Source organism: Capra hircus, chromosome 18, assembly GCF_001704415.2.
Source record: "Capra hircus breed San Clemente chromosome 18, ASM170441v1, whole genome shotgun sequence".
Classification (NCBI taxonomy): domain Eukaryota; kingdom Metazoa; phylum Chordata; class Mammalia; order Artiodactyla; family Bovidae; genus Capra; species Capra hircus.
The window spans coordinates 51,818,715-51,836,428 of NC_030825.1; the positions used below are offsets into that span (position 1 = coordinate 51,818,715).

The window sequence follows — 17,714 nt, forward strand, 5'->3', positions numbered from 1 at the left end:
GGCAGGCCTGGAGGTCCCGGACGGCCACCTTGGTGTGGTTGTGGCAGAGCAGGCAGTGGTCGCGGGCCCCCACGCCGGCGCAGTCGCTGTGACGGTTGCAGCGACACTCCGTGGAGCAGTTGCGGCCAACGAAGCCGAAGTGGCAGCGGCAGTGGTCGGGCTCCACACATGAGCCATTCACACAACCCTGGGCGCACACCGGGCGGCACAGCCCCGTCACGCTGCGGGGAGGGGGTGGGGGTCAGGGCAGGGCAGCAGCCGACCCCTCCCCAGGGCAGACCTGGCTGGCGTCAGGGTCCTCACAGCTTCTCAGAGCCCACCCCAACCACCCACCCTCTTCTCCACTAGTCCACCCTGCCCCAGGTCTGTTCCATCACTGCCCTGCTCCAGGGTCCAGCCCAGAACCTCCTGCGGGAGCGATGGCCCCCCATTCCAGGGCACCCTCTCAAACCAACGTACCAGCCTGCCCTCCCTGGACCGAGTGCCTACCTCATGCCCTCCTCCACACCTTGGACTGTGTTTCCTTGCATCCTGCTTGGGTCCATGCCCCATCCTTAACTGCTCCTCACAGGCTCTCCCACTCCACGGTCAGTCTGGCCTGCTCCCCTCAACCCCACCAGAGCCCTGGTCCAGCCGGAGCCTCACTTGTCCATGGTGTAGCCTGCCTTGCAGCTGCACTCGTAACCGTGGGGCCGGTCGTGGCAGTTCTGGGTCTCATTGCAGTCATGGTGCCCGTTGGCACATTCGTCCTCCGGGGGGCAGGAAAGAAAGGCCCAAGAGGCCCCAGGTCGCCCACATGTCAGCCCTGATACGAGGATACCAGGCTTTGCTGGGAGGCAAGAGCCTCTGTACCTCCCACCCAGCCACCCTGGCCCTTGCTCCCACTTTCCCTGAACACCACCTATGAGGGCCCACAAGTTCATTCTCCACACCAACCCCCATATCGGAACCCAGACAGGCGCCGGCCCTCCTCACCCCATCCCCAAAGCCGTCTGTCTCACCGTCACGGGGGCCACTGAGTCCACCCTCCAGGCAGCGGCCGCCCCCATCCTGGGCCCCCCAGGTACACCAGCCACAGTGGGGGCGCCGCAAGCAGAGGGCGCACTGGGTTGCCTGAGCACAGCCCAGGGAGCAGCTCTCGGGTCCGCGGAGCAGCCGCCCACAGCCTCCGGCCATACACCGCAGGGGCAGGTAGGAGGGGCTCAGACACTGCGGGGAGCGGAAATGGCAGAGGAGGGGCATCAGACACACGTGTCCTGGGAAGCTCCCTGGGCCGCACCCTCTTCTTGGAGATCTCACCCCTGCTGGCCACAACCAGGTGGGCCAAAACGGACATCACCTGGGGCCACAGCATCCTCCTTCTCAGCCTTTGTAACTGGAAGTTCAGACTGGAAGTCAGGCTAGGGACAGCCTTAAAACTAGACTGTGTGGACCAGGGCTGGCCGGGCCGTTTGGATAAAAATGTGACAGCAGAGAGAGAATGGGGAGGGGCGAGGAAAGAGCAGAGGCAGAAGGCAGCAGAGATGAGACCCACACACACTAAAGACAAGAGAGGCAGCCTTCCGGGCTCCGTCTCCAGTGCCTGGCTGCACTTCCCACCCGCCTTACCAGAGGCGCCACTGTGTTGGTGTAGTGAGCCCTCTCTACCACCTGGCTTGGGATACAGCCGTTTCTTACAATCAAGGAAAGGCAATGGTCCCAGGTGGACACAGAAACAAGATTCAGGAGGGGGATGCCAGCCACAGTCTCTTAGAAAGAACATGGAAGAGGCTTCCCTGGTGGTCCAGTGGTTAGGACCTTGAACTTCCTCTGCAGGGGTTGCAGGTTCAGTCTCTGGTTGGGGAACTAAGATCCCTCATGAGGCACAGAGTGGCCAAAAAAAAAAACAAAACACTTTTTTTAATTAAAAAAAAAAAAAAAAAGAACGTGGGCCCAGCCGTTGGGGCAACAGGATCCTCCTGCCCTTGGCTGGGAGGATTTGGGGTCTGTGGTCAGGCGCTGCAGTGCAGCTCACGCACCATCACTTATTGTGTCCAGGCACTCAGACAGGGTATGCAGTGAGGTCAGGAACTTACCTCACTGTATGACAGCATTTTATTTACAGCTCTGGCCTTAAGTAAAGTACAAGGGGAAAGGGATTAGTCTAGGCTGTCTGTCTGGATGCACTCAGGAAGAAACAAAGCAATTGTGCAATCCTGAAATAGAAAACCCTGATTGCTGCGGCCGGAGCTCTGAACCCACTGCGGGCTATGCCGGTGATGAGCTGAGCCTGGCTGAACAGCCGGAGCCAAATTCTCCTCCAGGTCAGGCTTACAGATTTAAAATTAGTGCCCCCTTGACAGACAGCAGGGCCATCGGGAAGGGGGCCGAGAGAAGCCCAAGGCTCCAGTCAGCCAAGTGTTCTCTTCTGGGACCACTGTAGTGGCCCAATGCGATGCTGCCCAACACCATTAACTGCGTTTCCTGGAAGAGACGCAGGGTCCCAGCTTGTCTGCTGACCTATGCCCACTGCCTGGCAAGGTGCCCGACACAAGGAAGGTGCTTGGTGATGAATTTAGTGAAAGGAGAAAGGGAGGGAAGGAAGAAGCCAGCCAGTCAGTGGGGAAGACAGCACCCTGTTGCCTGCCCCAGGCTCTAAGGCCAAAGTCATTCAGAACAAAGTCTGACAGTTACAACATGGCTGCCCTTGAGCCACAGCACAACAGGTCTTGTCTGCACACCTGTTACATTTGATCTGTTGTGGGGGGATGGGCAGCAGTATTTTTTTATGTTTTTAGTTTTGGGGGTTTTTTTTGGCCACAAGGCATGTGGGATGTTAGTTCCCTACTAGGGATCAAACTCACAGCCCAGCACTGGAAGGTGAAGTCTCAACCACTGGATCACCAGGGAAGTCCCCTTGACCTATGTCTTTTAAAAAAACCCTGAGCCAACACACTTTAGTTTTCAACTGCTTCTCCCAGAAGTCAGATGTGGCAGCGGCCCTCTGACATTCCCACGCAGCTTCAGCTCAGTGCTATCCACTCAGCCGCCCCACCACTCCCTCCCGCCTCCCAGCTCCTCAGCTGCCTGCAGGCTCTCTGGTGTTGTCTTCCAGTCCCTGGAATCCCAGTAAAGACAAATAATACCAACCTCAAAAATACTTAGGGAGACCTTGTATCACCAGAAGGAGCCCAGGCTTGAGGATGAGAGAGGCCTCTGCTTGTTTGAGGAGCCACCGCAGGGGGCCTCTGCCCTTGCAGCCACACTGAGCGCCCCCACAGGGAGCAACCCCCACCCCCAGCCACTGTACTGACCCTCTCTGTGTGGCACAGAGAGTTGAGAAAGGAGATCTTCCCGGGGGTGGGCGTCGGGGGGTGGTATTACTGAGTTTCTACTGAACAGCAGGCACTGCTCCAGGCTCTAAATAATTCTCCCATCTAATGTGGACGACCCTCCTATGGGATGGAGTGGTATGACGCCAAATATATTTGGTCTTTGTCCTGGGTTCCTGGTACTGAGCTACTAAAATGCACAGGGGTTCCTGAGTGATGGGACATCCTTTGTTATTCACAAGGAACCCCTTTACACCTAAGTTTATGTTAACGGGGTGACTTAGGGGAGTTACCAGTCACCAGGGTTTAGGGCAGAGACTGAGGTCTCTAAAAACACTTGAACAATGAGATTCAGGGACTTCCCTGGTGGTCCAGTGGTTAGGACTCTGCGCTTTCACTGCTGTGGGCACAAGTTCAGTCCCTGGTTGGGGAACTAAGACCCCACAAGCCCCGTGGCGTGGCCAAAAAAGAACAAGACAAGGAGGAAAGAGATGTGAGGACAGAAAGTGGGAAGGAAGAGGAAGGGTGATGGCGGGAGCAAACCTAAGCAGAGGAGGACTGGGGCAGAGGCGGTGGTGGTGAGAAAGGTGAATGTGGTGGGGAGGGGAGGCCCACCCGCACCCCCGGCCGGGTGTGGTACCTGCTGGAGGCTGCTGCTCCAGACGCAGTGCTGCCAGCCCCCGTCAGCACCCTTGGAGTCCAGGCAGGAGGTGCAGTTGGGCAGGAGGTGACAGGGTGTGGGGCAGGGCAGCGGGGGTGATGACTCCACCGGCATCGGGGACACATTCAGCAGCGAGTGGCTGAAGCACGTCCAGTCGTAGGTGGGCTGCACCGAAAGGATGCGGCGGGTCTCCCCTGAGGTTGGGGGGTGCAGGGATTAAGAAGTGGGTCCAGGTCCCTTGCCCACTCCCACCTCCCCCCTCAGACCAGGCCGCTGAGCCCCTGGCGTCCCTGGAGCAGGATCCAGGCCCCGGGACCCTCCTCTCGGGGAGCAGGCCTGGCACTCACCCGTCCTCTTGAACTGCCGCGTCCACATGCACTTGCCCTCCCTGGTGCACTGCGCGCAGTCGGCCGCCCCGCACACGGCCTCAGAGCAGTTCCCGGCCCAGAAGACCTCGCGCTGGTTGATGCGGCAGTCGTTCTCTGAGGTGCAGGACCCATTGCGCCCGATGCAGGCGCCCTCGGGGCAGTTGGTGCACCACTTACAGCGGGGGGCAGCGGCCTGGGGGGGGGCACCGGCTCAGCGGGGTCGTCAGGGCCCCCAGCACCCCCCCGGTCTCAGCTGCTGCCACCTGATCCAGGTGAAGAGCCCCGTGGTGCCTGAAACACGTTCCCCAACCCCCCTGCCCCATCACTCACCTCTCCATCTCCAGGCTGCAGGGTCCGGGGATGGCGGGCCAGGCACTCGCTGCAGGTCCGCAGACGTCGACATTCCTCAGGGGAGCGGGGCATAGGGGAGCAGGGGGCGCCGCCACAGCCCAGCCTGGGGAGGCGGGAGGCCTGGCCCATCATGCTCAGCCAGGCTCCATCCTCCCCGTACCCAGCGCCCCTCCCTGGTGCCTCCTGGACTCTGGTCTGCAGGCCCCGCAAGTCCATCCCAGTCTCAGCACAGGCCTCCCAGACTGGCCCCTCCTGAGCTCACTTGGTGACGGTCCCGCGGCCACCTGTCATCCCAGAGACACTGGACAACACCCCATGTCCTCCTGGCACTCCGCCCATGGAGGCCTCTGCCTCCTAACTTCTTCCCTGACCACCTCCTCCTCCCCAACCCCTGCAGCCCCCTGCCCAGGTCAAGGCTCCTCCTCTCAGGCCTCCACCTGCAGCCTCCCCTCCCCATCCCCTCCTCCATGAGTCCACCCCTGCCCTCTCCTGGTCACCCCTTCAGTGATTCCCCATCACCCACGTGGAGGCTCACAATCCCTGACTCAAAATCCTTGAAGGAATACACGTTTCAGAATTTTCTAGGTTTTAGAAAAGCAGTGGGTGTACCCACTGTTATGTAACACCCCAAGCAGAGTCTGGGGGAGCACGCCTAAAAATCAGACCCTATAATAGCCTGTAGTAAACACGGTGACACATGTAATGGGACAAAACAAAGCCCATTAGTAGCCTCATGTCAGCAAAGGGTAACTGCGGCCAGTACAATTTGTGCTAAACCCAGCAAAGTACTTTCAGCCTCCCAAGATAGATGCATGGATTCCCAAACTACAGACGAGGAGTCTCCGGAGCTGGACGCAGCCCAGGGCGGCTGGGCCCTGGAGCCCTCTCTGAGCAGACCCACCCACCTCTCCAGTCTCAGTCTTCCCCAACTCAGGTGTTTCTAAAAGCCACTAGACACAGCCCTACTTCCAAATCTTTGTGGTCTAAATGACCCCAAGCTGGTCATTTGGGGCCCAGTTCAGACTCAGCTGCCCCAGTCCACAAACAGGGCTCCCCACTCAGGCACTCCTCATGCCTGCCCCGTCTGTGATGAGCTGGCCCTTCTCCCAGGGGAGCTGGTGTCCCGACCAGACAGTACCTTCCTGAGGCCTCCCCAACAAGCCTGGCCCAGCACAGAGCCCCCTTTGGATGGCACCAGTACCCCCCACCCATGTGCTGTCAGTCTCCATGGTTACCTGTGGGCCTGGTCCCCGGACAGGCAGGCCCCATGGCACCAGGTACAGGCCCCAGTCTGGTTACAAGCTTCAGGCGAGGGCAGCAGGCGGCAGGGGTCAGGGGGCAGGGACAAGACCAGCAGGCGGCCCAGGGCCACTCCCCCAAAGCCTCCTGAGATAAACAGGCGACCCCCTACCGCGGCCACAGCGTGAGCCACAGACTCTTCCATTGGCGGTCCCACGGAGGCTGGGCCTGGGGAAAGACAGAAAAGTTCAGAGACACAGAACAGGTGACTGGAGGCAGAGATCCACACACAGGAGCCAGTCAGAGGGGGATGCTGGGCAGAGAGATGGTCTAAGAAGAGCAGAGACAGACAAGAAAAGGCAGGGAGAAGATAGACAAGGCCAAACAGAACAAGACAATCAGACACACACAGCAAGACAGAAAGAGGGAGAGAGCCCCACCAACAGGAAAAGGAACAGAAAGAGCGGAATAGAAACCGAGGCAAATTTTGTGGAACCAGACCACATGGTGGTGCGTGAACAACACTGCAAAGGTACTGAACGTCACTTGACTCATTTTACAGTGGCCAATTTCGTTACCTGAATTTCCCCTAAATTTTCATTTATTTATTTTTATTGGAATATAACTGCTTTACAATGTTGTGTTAGTTTCTGCTGTACAACAAAGTGAACCAGCTATATGTATACATGTACCCCCTCCCTCTTGGACCTCCCTCCCACCTCCATCCCATCCATCTAGGTCATCACAGAGCACCTACTCTTTTTAAATCCTAAAAAAATAAATAAATAACAGAGTGGTGGAAAAAATAGTTTAAAAGCAAAAGAAAACTAGAGATAGAGGGACAGAGAGAGAAACAAAATGAAAAGGAGACAGAGCCAGAAACACAGTCAGTCACTTACGATGGTCAAATGAAATACGAAGGCAAGATACAGCCCCTTGCCAGCCTACGAACTGAGAGGAAACACCCTCACATATGACAGTCATCTCTAGAGAATGGGATTATGGGGGATCCTTTTTTTCCTGTTTTACAAATTACCTACCACGACTTCATAATCAGAATTTAAAACATTCCTAACAAAAAAAAAAAGGAAGGAAGGTGTTTCCGTGGGTGTTGAGATAATGTGGAGGACGGGAGCTTTGCCTGTCAGTCTGAAGGGGTCCACGTGACTGCCAATGAGTGGGGGGTCTCAGACCAGGCCAGAGCGCCCCCTGGTTGTTCCGGGGCCTCCCGGGAGGGTGGTGGACTCACCGATGAGGTCAGGCAGGAGCCAGGTGTTGCAGTTGACCTGGTAAAGCAGCACGTCGCTGCTGAACTCATCGGGGTCTGAGCGTCCCCCGAGGACCACCATGGTGTCCCCTAGCAAGGCCGAGGCATGGAAGAGTCGGGGCCGGGGCTGTTGGGAGAACACGCGGCAGGGTGGCCTATGAGAGCCCACATCCTCCGCTCCCTCTCAGCGCACCCAAGAGCCATCTCCTTTTTGTGAACCCCTAGAACCCTCATGCCCCATGTTGTTCCCCAGGAAGCCAGCCTGGATGGCTTGAGATGAACCCCTGGTTTCTCGTGTGACCTCGCCAGCTGGACTGGGGGGTCTCCTGCTGAGGCTCATACTTCTATCTCCCTTGCAGTCTAGCCCCAAGAAGGGCTTGGAAGCTTGTTCACGGATGGAAAATGCAGCTGTCTCTAGGCACCCAGGTTCCTGCTCTCACTCACACTGATGCCTTTGGCCTTGGAGGTGGAAGCACAAGAGACCTCAGCTCCCTACTTCATAGCTGGGGGTGCCAGGAAGGGGAGGGGCCTGTCCAGGGCACACCCAGAGTGTGGGAGCACCAGGTCAGAACACAGGCCTCTGATCTCCTGGTGGATGATTCTTACCTCCAGGTCAGATAGAAGAAGGGGAGACTTGGGGGAGGGAACTGGAAAGGAGGCAGAGTAGGAATCCAGGGTTGAGCCACTCCCTGGGGCACTGGGAAAGGAGGGGCCCTCCCGCCACCACCCCCCTGACTCATCTGTCTGGCCCTTTTTCCTGACCTTTGCTCCCTGAGAAGGGGCCAGCAGGCTCCAGGTGCGGTCAGGGCAGTGCAGGGAGTAGAGCTCAGGGGATGGGGCTGCCAGCTCCACGTGGAAGCGGAAACCCCCAAACACGTAGAGGGAGTCGGTGGCCTCGTGATACACAGCAGAGTGACCGTAGAGACCTGGGGGGAGAGTGAGCACAGAGGCTGGGGGAAGGGCTGGGGGCTGAGAAGGCCCCCTGGGCTCCCCTTCTCATGACCATGACACCACCCTACCAGGCCCTGACGCCGGAGACCTGGGAGCCTTTCTCAACCCCTCCCTCTCCCTTCAGTGCTAAAGGACAGCCACTGGAGACTCTGGGAAAGGGAAAAGAGAGAGACAGGGTGATCAGAGGGACCTTGGGGACAGTGATCAAAGAATGGCAGAAGGAGAGGGCCTTCCCTGGTAGTCCAGTGGTTAGGAATCCACCTTGTAATGCAGGGGATGAGAGCTTGATTCCTGGTTGGGGAACAAAGATCCCACAGGCCACGGAACTAGAGAGCCCTCACGCTACAACTACTGAGCCTGTGCGCCACAAGTGGGCAGTCTGTGCGCCACATCGAAGGATCCCACGTGCTGCAACTAAGATCTGGCGTAGCCAAAGAAGGAAAGAAAGAAGAGAGGGAGAGAAAGGAAAATATCTGAGGGGCAGTGTTCTCGGGCCTGGGAGAGGGAAAGTGTCCCACTGCTACTAGGCAGGAGGCGGGGCAGCTTCTCAGGAAGTCTGGGAGGGGTAAGGAGAGAAACTGAACTTCTCAAAAGACAGCATCCTGAGAAGGTGGGTGAGTGACGGGGTACACAGGGAGGCAACAGGTGTAGGGGCAGCGACCACAGACCGGAGGGGGTAGAGAGGACGGCCAAGAGTCAAAAGCGCTGTGCCCAGCCCCCAGGCTGCGCCCTGTCCCCAGGCCCACCTGTGGGGGGCGTCCCACTCTGAGCCCCGGACACCCAGGTGCCAGTCGCCAGCTGGTACTCAAGCAGCTGCTGGTTGAAGCCATTTTCCGGGGAGTAACCACCCACCAGGAGCAGAGATAGGCCTCGGCGGGCAGTAAGCGTGTGACCAGCGACGGCTGGCAGCTCCACAGTTTGAGGGGCCTGGGGGATGAAGGGTGGAGGTCACCAGAGAGAGGGGCAGAGATCAGGGGTCATTTTGTGCGTAGAAGCAAGGCTCAGAGCTCCCCATTCTCCCCTTGAACCGCTAAGGGGGAACAGGTCAGACCCCAGGCCTTCCCACCAGTCATGGTCCCGGCAGGTGAGCAGACCTGTCACTATTTCTGCCTGCTTGGTGTCGCTTCTTCAGGTGGGAATAGCCCGTGGTTCCTCTGGGAATCCCTTGTTCCCCGGCTCTTACCCTGGCTGCACAGGGCTGAGTGTACCAGCTCGACAAGGGGACTGTGTCCCAGCCTGGCCACCCAGAGGGTCACATCCCCTTGGCTGGGGACTGGCTCAGGAATTAAATGTGACCCAGGACGGCCAAGGAAGTTCAACTTCTGGGACTTGTGCTGGGGCCCCAGGAGGAAGCATCCTCCTCTGGGGGCAAGGATGGCTGGAGCTGCTCTCGCCATCTCTGCTGGAGCCTGGCTGTGGGGACCTGGGGATTGAGATGCTCACCTTCTCCTGCCGCCACTGCAGGGTGGTGAGGTTGAGGACCCAGAAGTCCCGGGAGACGCCCCCAGCTGTGAGGCCCCCCAGCAGGTACATGGCCCCACGGCCAGCAGGCACGTAGGCAGCAGCGTGGAAAGAGCGAGGGGAGGGGCCTGGGCCCCCATCCTCGGCTCCTGCCAACATCTGTGTCCACCGCCGTTCACTCACTGAGTACCTGGGGCCAAGATGCCAAAAAGCAGCCTCACTATGTGGCAGTCAGCCCATAACCCCCTGGGGCAACATCCCCCCACTGGTACCCCAGCATCCCCTGGAAATCACTCCCCACTTGGCAGGTACCCCAACACCTCTAAGGTGACCCTCCTATGACAATCACTGTACCATCCTCTGGGGTACCACCACCTCAATAAGCACCCCAGCCCCTGAGGTAAGCCTCCTGCGACAAGCATCCCAGCATCCTTTGCGGTATCCTGCACCTGTGGAGATTTTTCTGCACCCTCCGCAGGGGACTCTTATGGGACAGGCATCTCAGCCTCCCCTGAGGTGACCTTTTGTCATTCAGGTGTCCCACCTTCCCAGGCCGTCCTCACCTATACAGGTTTCCCAGCAGCCCCTGGGGCAGGCCCAGGCCCCCAAACATCCACAAGGTGGCATCAGGTCCCTCCACCATCGTGTGCCCCAGGCGGTGCAGGAAGCGGCTGGCAGTGTCCTGGGGGTGGGGCACGAACAGGAGAGCTCAGGTGAGGTCATTACCAAGTGGCAGGCTGGGTACAGGGTCTCTGGGGGTAGTCTGGGGAATGGAGCAGGGAGAATGATCCAGGAGGCGGGCTGCACAGCACCTCCCTGGGGAGTGGTGTCCCATAACTCACAGCTGAGAGGCGGCTGTCCATGAGGGTCTCCCAGACCAGCTGCCCACCATCCAGCTTCGTGGCACAGTCAGGACCCCCGAAGCCCTCAGCACAGACGCACACGCCCAGGCTCTGGGGGACAGCAGAAGAAGCTGGGGGGGGGTTGCCCTGATTACTACTCCCATCCCCCGTCCCACCTGGCTTGCTCTCTTCTACCCGTACCTGATTACACGTCCCCGCCCCGTTGTGGGCATTACAGTTCTCAGGACACACAGCCATGCGGCAGTGCGGGCCAGCCCAGCCTTGGGGACACCGGCAGAGTCCACCACCTGGGACCCCATCCTGGGGCACACACTCCTGGGGGACAGGGCAGCTCCCAGGGCCCCCTGACCCACAGCGGGCAGAGCCCACGGAGGCGTTGAAGCCCCAGGATGAGGAGCCATTGGCCTCCCAGTGAAGTACCAGCAGCCCTGTTGGAGGAAAGAGTCCAGAGGCTTGTCACAAGGCCACAACAAAGTGATATTTAAAGAGACAGGGGTTGGGTGTCCCTGGTGGTCCAGTGGTTGAGACTCCACACTCCCCATGCAGAGGATGAGTTCGATCCCTGATCAGGGAACCAGATCTCACATGCCGCAACTAACTGCATGCTGCCAATTAAGAGCTCACATGTTGCAACTAAGCCCATGCCACAACTAAGACCCAGTGCAGCCAAATAAAGAAATAAATATTTTTTAAAAATACAGTCGGTAGGCCTGCAGGCTCTCTGACCTGATCCCCTCTCACCCTTCCAGCTCTTTGCACTCCAGCACCACTGGCCAGCTTCCTATTCTCAGAACAGGAAGTTACTGTTTGTCATCATTGTTTAGTCGCTAAGTCGTGTCCGACTCTTTGCAACCCCCTGGACTGTGGCCTGCAGGGTTCCTCTGTCCAGTGGATTTCCCAGGCAAGAATACTGGAGAGGGTTGCCATTTCCTTCTCCAGGGGCTCTTCCTGACCCAGGGATCGAACCTGCGTCTCCTACATTGGCAGGCCAATTCTTTACCACCGAGTCTCAGAGCCTGGGCGTCTGCTATGCCTCCCTCAATAGTCGTCCTTGCCCACACCGCCCCCTTCAGGCCTCAAGTAAAATTTCACTTCTGCAAAGAATGCTTCCTCACCTGCCCAGACAGGCCAGGTCCCCAGTCCTTTCCATTTCCTCTCGTTCCTTCTCAAAAAAGTGTCACTATTCTGACTATAATTTGTTCACTGCTGTTTGTCACGTCCCCTTCTGCTGTGAGTCCATGAAGGCAGCGCCTGTGTCCCTGATTCCCTCCGACACGCCCAGCATGGAGCCCAGGAAGGCCCGGCTTGACAGCTGGGTGCTCAGTAAACATTTGCTGGGTGAAATGACACAGAGGACCCCTTAGTTCTAGCAGCTCGCTGTGCAGGGTCTGGGTATGCATGCCATCGCCAGCAGAACTCCAACTCTGCCCTCTCACAGCCTTGTCGCCACTTGGTTTTACAATAGGAAGAGAAGCATTTCCAAAGACAGGCCCTTTCACTGCAGAGTAGCATCCCTGGCCCCCACTCATGGGATACCCCTACCCATGGGATACCAGTAGTACCTCCAATAGTGACAATCAGAACATCTCCAGACACAGCCAAATACCCCAAGGGGCAAAGTCACTCCTGGTTGAGAACCACTAGGCTGAAGAGAGAGATGCTCGGGGGCCACACCAGCTACATTCTGTGTCCCCCACTTGGACCTTCTTTCCAGAGACACAACCCAGGCAGTGCAATCTTCAGCTGAAGAAACTGAGGCCCAGAGGTGGCAAGGAATTGCATCACCCAGCAAATCAGTTGCTGGGACAGTCAGGCTGGGTCTTGAGCCCACCTCAGGCAGCAAGGTACAGGGACAAAGGACAGTCCAGGACCGCGGTCCCATTCCCCCAGTGCCCATACCAGACAGGGCCTGCACAGTGAGGGGCCGGTCCCGCCGCTGGCCGCAGAACGCAGCGATGAGGCTACGGTCCGACTGGACAACACCAGTGTCCAGGAAGCGTGGGAATCCATCAAAAGCCAGGACGTAGCTCAGCTGGAGGGGTGAGGAGTCAAGGATCAGGGGATGATGAGGAAGAGACAAAGCGATCCTTGGGGTCTGGGAGGAGAGGAGCTCAAAAAGAGATGGCAATCTGAGACAGGGGCAAAAGCTGCTTGAACCACCTAGTTCAACTGTCACGCTGTGGCATGGAGGCCACCATTCCCAAGCCTGTGTTGACAGCAGACACAGCTAATCAATCAGGCACTTGTGCCTGGAGGCTCTTTCTCAATGCACAGATCCTGGCAGCCACTACCAATCGATCAGAGTTGGCACTCAAGGTACAAACGTTTACCATGCCTGGACTGGGGAATGGGAAACTGGGGTCCAGGAAACAGGAGGCAGCCTGGCAAGTGGGAGGGTCTGTGGGCTGAGGAACAGAGGGGTAGGGGCCTGAGGAATAGAGTTGGGAGTTTGATGGTTGAAAAAGCAGGGACATGGGGGCCAGGGTCTGTCTGAAGGTTCCTCCTGGGTGGGGGAATGTGGGCCTGTCACGAGCGCCCTTTGTGCTCACCGTGCATGGGGTGCTGCTGTCAGGGGAGAAGGTGAGGGTAAGCGGGGGACAGAGGGTCCCGGGCGCACAGGGCTGTAGCACCTCAGTGGCCGAGACAACCCACACACAGTAGGACAGGCCAGGCCCCGCTCTTGCTGCCCCGCCACCTGCAGGCAGGAGCCCCCCAAACCGGCGTGAGCCCAGTGCCACTGAGGACACGTTGGTGAGGAGGGCACGACCCCCACACTCCCGGAAGCAGGAGCCACCTGCCCTGGGGGGAGAGAGGAGAGGCAGCGTCAGATCAGTCCTGCCCCGGCCTGCCACATCCCTGACCCCCACCCTGGCCTGGCTGGCCCCTGGCTCACCGAGGGTCCCCGTAGTAGCCAGGGGAGCAGAGCTGGCAGTGGGCACCCTCGGTGTGGTCCTGGCAGAAGCAGAGCCCGCTGAGGTTGTCACAGTGGCCTCGGCGAGGGTCCCCATGCCCATTGCACTGGCAGGGCCGGCAGCCGCCGGAGCCTGTGGCGTTCCCGAAGCTGCCGGGCCGGCACCGCTCACAGTGCTCCCCCCAGGTCCAGTCTGTGGAGGTCCCCATGGGCAGGAGGCAGGGTCAGGGGCCAAGGCAGGAAGGAGCCCAACCCTGTCTGATCCCACCTGGCTCAAAGAGGGGCAACTGGGACCCAGACTGAGGAGGAAGTGCAGGTCCCAGGAGGGAGGGCGGGCGCTGAACAGGCAGTGGGACCGAGGGACCTGGAGCTGGGGGTGGGGACTCAGGAGCCCCGGGGAGGTGCCCGAGGCCAGAGGGCTGGCTGCTCACCCTGGCACTCGTCGCAGAAGCCGGGCCCCCGCTTGTGGCAGTGGCTGTGGAAGTTGCAGCCACAGTCCCGTGAACAGCGGGGCGCGGGGGGGCCGGGGGCAGGAGTCGGAGGGGGCAGGTCCGATGTCCAGCCCAGGTCACACACGCAGGTGAAGTCTGGGGGGCCACTGCACACACCGTGGCCACAGTCCTCCAGGCACCTGAGGGGGCGTGGCGGGGGTGGGGGAAGGATAGGCAGGCCTGGAGCCCCCAAGGCATCCACCCCTCTCCCTGCTCCACCCCAGTATCTCCATGGCAACACCATCAGAAGCTACTGCCTGTTCCAGGATCCTGGACTCCGTGGGTCGCCCTGTCTCCAAGGTAACCCCATCACGTGTAGTAACTCCTGTCTCTATAGAAACCAAATATCACCACTGGTGATCTGTTCTCTGTGAAAGAGAGACCCCTTTCCACTTGGTCCTCCTCCATCTCTATGGCAACTGCGGCCTCTAGTCCAAGGGTGACCCGTCTCCACAGTAACTGCGTAACACTGAGGACCCTGTCCGTCTAATGAGGGCCTGTTCTGCCAGGTAAAAACCCAAGGCTCACTGGGGAGGCTGGCTCCAGGGAAGGCAGCCTAACACCAGCATCAGTTCCGCCCAGCGTCTCCGCCCGAACCCGCCCTGGGCCGACATCTCCATGGAAACCCAGGCCCCACTCACGTGCGGTTGCAGTAAGTGACGCCATCGCCCTGGTAGCCCCTCTGGCAGTGACATTCATAGCTGAGGGGTGTGTTCAGGCAGGTCGCCCGCAGGTGGCACCGCGCCAGGCCCAGGCGGCACTCGTCCACATCTGGACAGCGGGCATATGCCCAGCGGGCGGGGAGGGCCACAGACAGCCCCAGGCCCTCCCCGACCCACAGGGAGCAGTTCCCCCCACTCAGAGGCCCTGAGAAGTCCCCCTGGAGGCAACTGCAGGGAGGGGGGTTGAAGAAGGCAGTTGGGGTGGAGGGGCACAGTAAGGAGAGAGACAGAGAAACAGGGACAGGGAGAGAGGAGATAAACCAGAGAGACACAAAGATGAATATGGAGACAGACAGAAAGAAATGGAAGACAGGGAGAGAAAAACCCAGGGAAGCCAGGCAAAAACGATTTTAAAGGACAGGAGAGGGGGCCAGGATATAGACAAAGGGAGGCAGGAGAGAAACACAAAGATCAGAAGAAAGAAAACAGAAGGGAGGATGAGAGGAAACAAGTCACAGAAACAGGGAAAGAGTTGGGAGGGAGAAAAAAGAGAGAGAGAGAAGGGGGGAGAAGAGAGAAAAAGGCCAAGGGGCAGAGAAACAAAGAGGCTGTGAGAATCAGGGTGGGCAGCAAGCCCCCGCGGCCCCGCCCCGACCCCGCCCCCTCACCGGCCCAGCGTGGGGTTGTCCTCGTTTCCACACCAGCCACACTCGTGGCTCTGCAGACACTCGTGACAGCTCGGGAATCGGTCACAGCTCCGACACCGAGGCTCCGAGTGCACACTGCGGGGAGGCGGGTGTGAGGCCGCCGCGCCCCATCTCCACCCTCCCCTTCCGCGCCCCTGCCGCCCGGCCCCGCACCTGTCGTCCCAGCCTCGGCAGCCCCCGTGCGGGTACCGGGCCAGGTAGGCGGCGAACAGGAAGCAGGTGCGGGTGGACTGGCACCAGGCGCACTGGCTCGAGTTAGCCAGGCAGTCGTCACAGGTCAGCCGCCTGGGGGCAGGCAGGGCACAGGGGCACCGGGTCAGGGCGCCGCCCAGCCCCCCCCACACCCTCACGCGCCCTCTCCCAGGGCCCAGCGGCGCTCACTGGCTGCAGAGTGGGGGGCACTCTTCCGGACTCTTCAGGGCGCCCCGACCCCGGCCGCGCCGGCTGCACGCCGCGTCCCCCTTGCGGCTGGTGCTCTGATGCCACTCACAGAAGGGGTCCTGGGAGGACGGAGGAGGGAGAGCCCAGCTGAACCTTCCCCTGGGCCTCCTGGTGCCAGGTCCCCAGCACCAGCTCACAGATCCCTGGTCCAAGCCCGCCTCCCTCCTGCAGCCAGGGAGATCCACGGGTTCTGCCTGACCCACACAGCTCGCTTTAGGGGCAGCAGCACCACTTTGTGTGGTCCAGGTGGGGCTGACCCAATCCCCAGGATCCAGAGATAGGCAGGGGTCACCCTCTCTTCCCCCAGCCTCACTGGTCCAGGAGCTGGCACCAGCCCCAACAAAAGCACAGGAAAGGCTCTTTGGCGATCTCTGTTGAGCTGAGGGATGAGGGTGCAGTGGGGACAGGAAGGTGTTGTCCTTCCCCTTGGGACTCGAGAGCCCGGGGTGGGGGTGGGGAATGAAAGCCTAGAGCCCTTGAGGCTCCCTTGACCCTCCCAAGGAATGAACTTCCAGGGAAAATGAGGACATGGAACAGAAGGAAGTGAATGGCTGACTAGGTGGCTTGAACTTCTGGAGCCAGCAGGCCTCGAGACCTGCTCTCGGGCTCTGCTGTCCAAGCAGATAATGCCCCTCTGGTGCAGAGATGTCCAGCTCGGTTCTCCGGTCCCTGCCACATGCAGAGTCATGCCTACGTCAAGCCTGCTCTCCAGCCCCTCTCCCACCTGACTCTCACCTGCTAACAACAAGGGCCCCCGCTGTCTGTCCTCACCACTACCCAGGGTCTCTCAGCCAGTCCTGGGGACCCTCCCCCTAGGGCTGAGTCGCCTACTCTGGCCGACTCCATGCCAAGACCTCCCAGCTCCGGCCTGGTGGGCACCTGGGTGCAGGCGTGGCAGTCGCGATGCTCCTCGCAGAGCGGGCAGAGGGCAGGCACCAGCACGAGCAGGGACCCGCCGGCCCCAGCATCCCCGCAGTGGGCGCCGCTCTGGCGCAGGTGGCAGGTGGCACTGGCCAGGCACCAGCCGCAGCCCTGGTCTGCCAGGCAGCCCAGGCAGGAGGAGTAGGAGGCGCAGGCTGACGAGCGGTAGGGCTCCAGGAAGAAGAAGGAGATCTCCTGGGGGTGGGAGTGTCAGAGGAAGGTGAGGGCTCCACGCTCCAGGTCAAGGTTTGGGATAGGGATCAGTGTTTGGAGCTAAAGACTTCAGGGTTTGGAGACAAGGCTGAGAATTTGGGCATGCAAAAGGTCAGGATCTAGGACACTGGCAGACGAAAGGGGATCAGGGTTTGAGAGAATCTAGAGATCAGAGGTCAAAGTAGGGAGGGCAGAAGTCAGGGTCAGCGAGGTCAGGGTGGGAGGCTTCGGAGATGTGGACAGGGGTCAGAATATGAGACCAGGTCAGACTCCGGAGGTCAGATGCTGGGGTCTGGGAGGCTGAAGGTAAGGCCCAGAGTTCAGGAGTAAGGGGTGAGGGTCAAGGGAGTTAGTTCATGGCCCTGGGCTCAGCAAGCCCAGGGCGTCTGGGTACTCACGCTGCCACCTGGCACGCCAGTCCGGTCCCACAGCAGGGTGAGCTCGCTGTGCCCGGGGCCTGCTGAGCCATTGAGCTGGCCCCGGATCTCTACTGCATACTTGTGGCCCCGGCCGGGCAGTGGGAAGAGGCGAGCTGACCCTGGGCGTTGCAGCCGCCTCGTCTCCTTCTCCTGCTGTGCCACCCAGCGCCCTACCTCCTCCTGGGGGACAGATGGCGCCCCTGAATGTGCCACCCACACTCTGGCTCCTGAAATCCCCAAGAGCCCCAAACCCACCGAGCACCCACTCCTTCCAGGGAAGAGGAAGGCCTCAGAGTTCCTTGGACCCTAAGAACCTCCCAGCACCCCCAAACTTCCCAGCAACCCACCTTCTCCTCAGCGGAGTCTGACCTGGTAACTGAGAGCTTCCACTTTTTTCAAAATTCCCCTCTAATTCTGTTCAAATGAAGACCCCCCCAGGCCCTCCCTCCACTAAGGATACATCCCAGGCCTCCAGTT

General features: G+C 59.7%; 1 protein-coding gene across 1 annotated transcript in view; it reads right to left on the bottom strand.

The window, feature by feature from the left end:
- The window catches only part of MEGF8 (multiple EGF like domains 8), a 41,300-nt gene that overhangs the window by 7,200 nt on the left and 16,386 nt on the right, over positions 1-17,714 (bottom strand). The window contains exons 14-37 of the mRNA XM_018062464.1: positions 17,217-17,417; positions 16,564-16,800; positions 15,625-15,743; positions 15,397-15,528; positions 15,205-15,318; positions 14,516-14,764; positions 13,815-14,014; positions 13,366-13,576; positions 13,022-13,271; positions 12,372-12,504; positions 10,653-10,900; positions 10,452-10,562; positions 10,173-10,291; positions 9,592-9,799; positions 8,895-9,075; positions 7,960-8,123; positions 7,180-7,324; positions 5,927-6,158; positions 4,671-4,794; positions 4,320-4,533; positions 3,952-4,166; positions 1,002-1,209; positions 646-805; positions 29-221 (exon numbers count right to left, since the gene is read on the bottom strand). Coding sequence (XP_017917953.1) covers positions 29-221; positions 646-805; positions 1,002-1,209; positions 3,952-4,166; positions 4,320-4,533; positions 4,671-4,794; positions 5,927-6,158; positions 7,180-7,324; positions 7,960-8,123; positions 8,895-9,075; positions 9,592-9,799; positions 10,173-10,291; positions 10,452-10,562; positions 10,653-10,900; positions 12,372-12,504; positions 13,022-13,271; positions 13,366-13,576; positions 13,815-14,014; positions 14,516-14,764; positions 15,205-15,318; positions 15,397-15,528; positions 15,625-15,743; positions 16,564-16,800; positions 17,217-17,417 — 4,368 coding nt within the window. The remainder of the gene's footprint in view (positions 1-28; positions 222-645; positions 806-1,001; positions 1,210-3,951; positions 4,167-4,319; positions 4,534-4,670; positions 4,795-5,926; positions 6,159-7,179; positions 7,325-7,959; positions 8,124-8,894; positions 9,076-9,591; positions 9,800-10,172; positions 10,292-10,451; positions 10,563-10,652; positions 10,901-12,371; positions 12,505-13,021; positions 13,272-13,365; positions 13,577-13,814; positions 14,015-14,515; positions 14,765-15,204; positions 15,319-15,396; positions 15,529-15,624; positions 15,744-16,563; positions 16,801-17,216; positions 17,418-17,714) is intronic.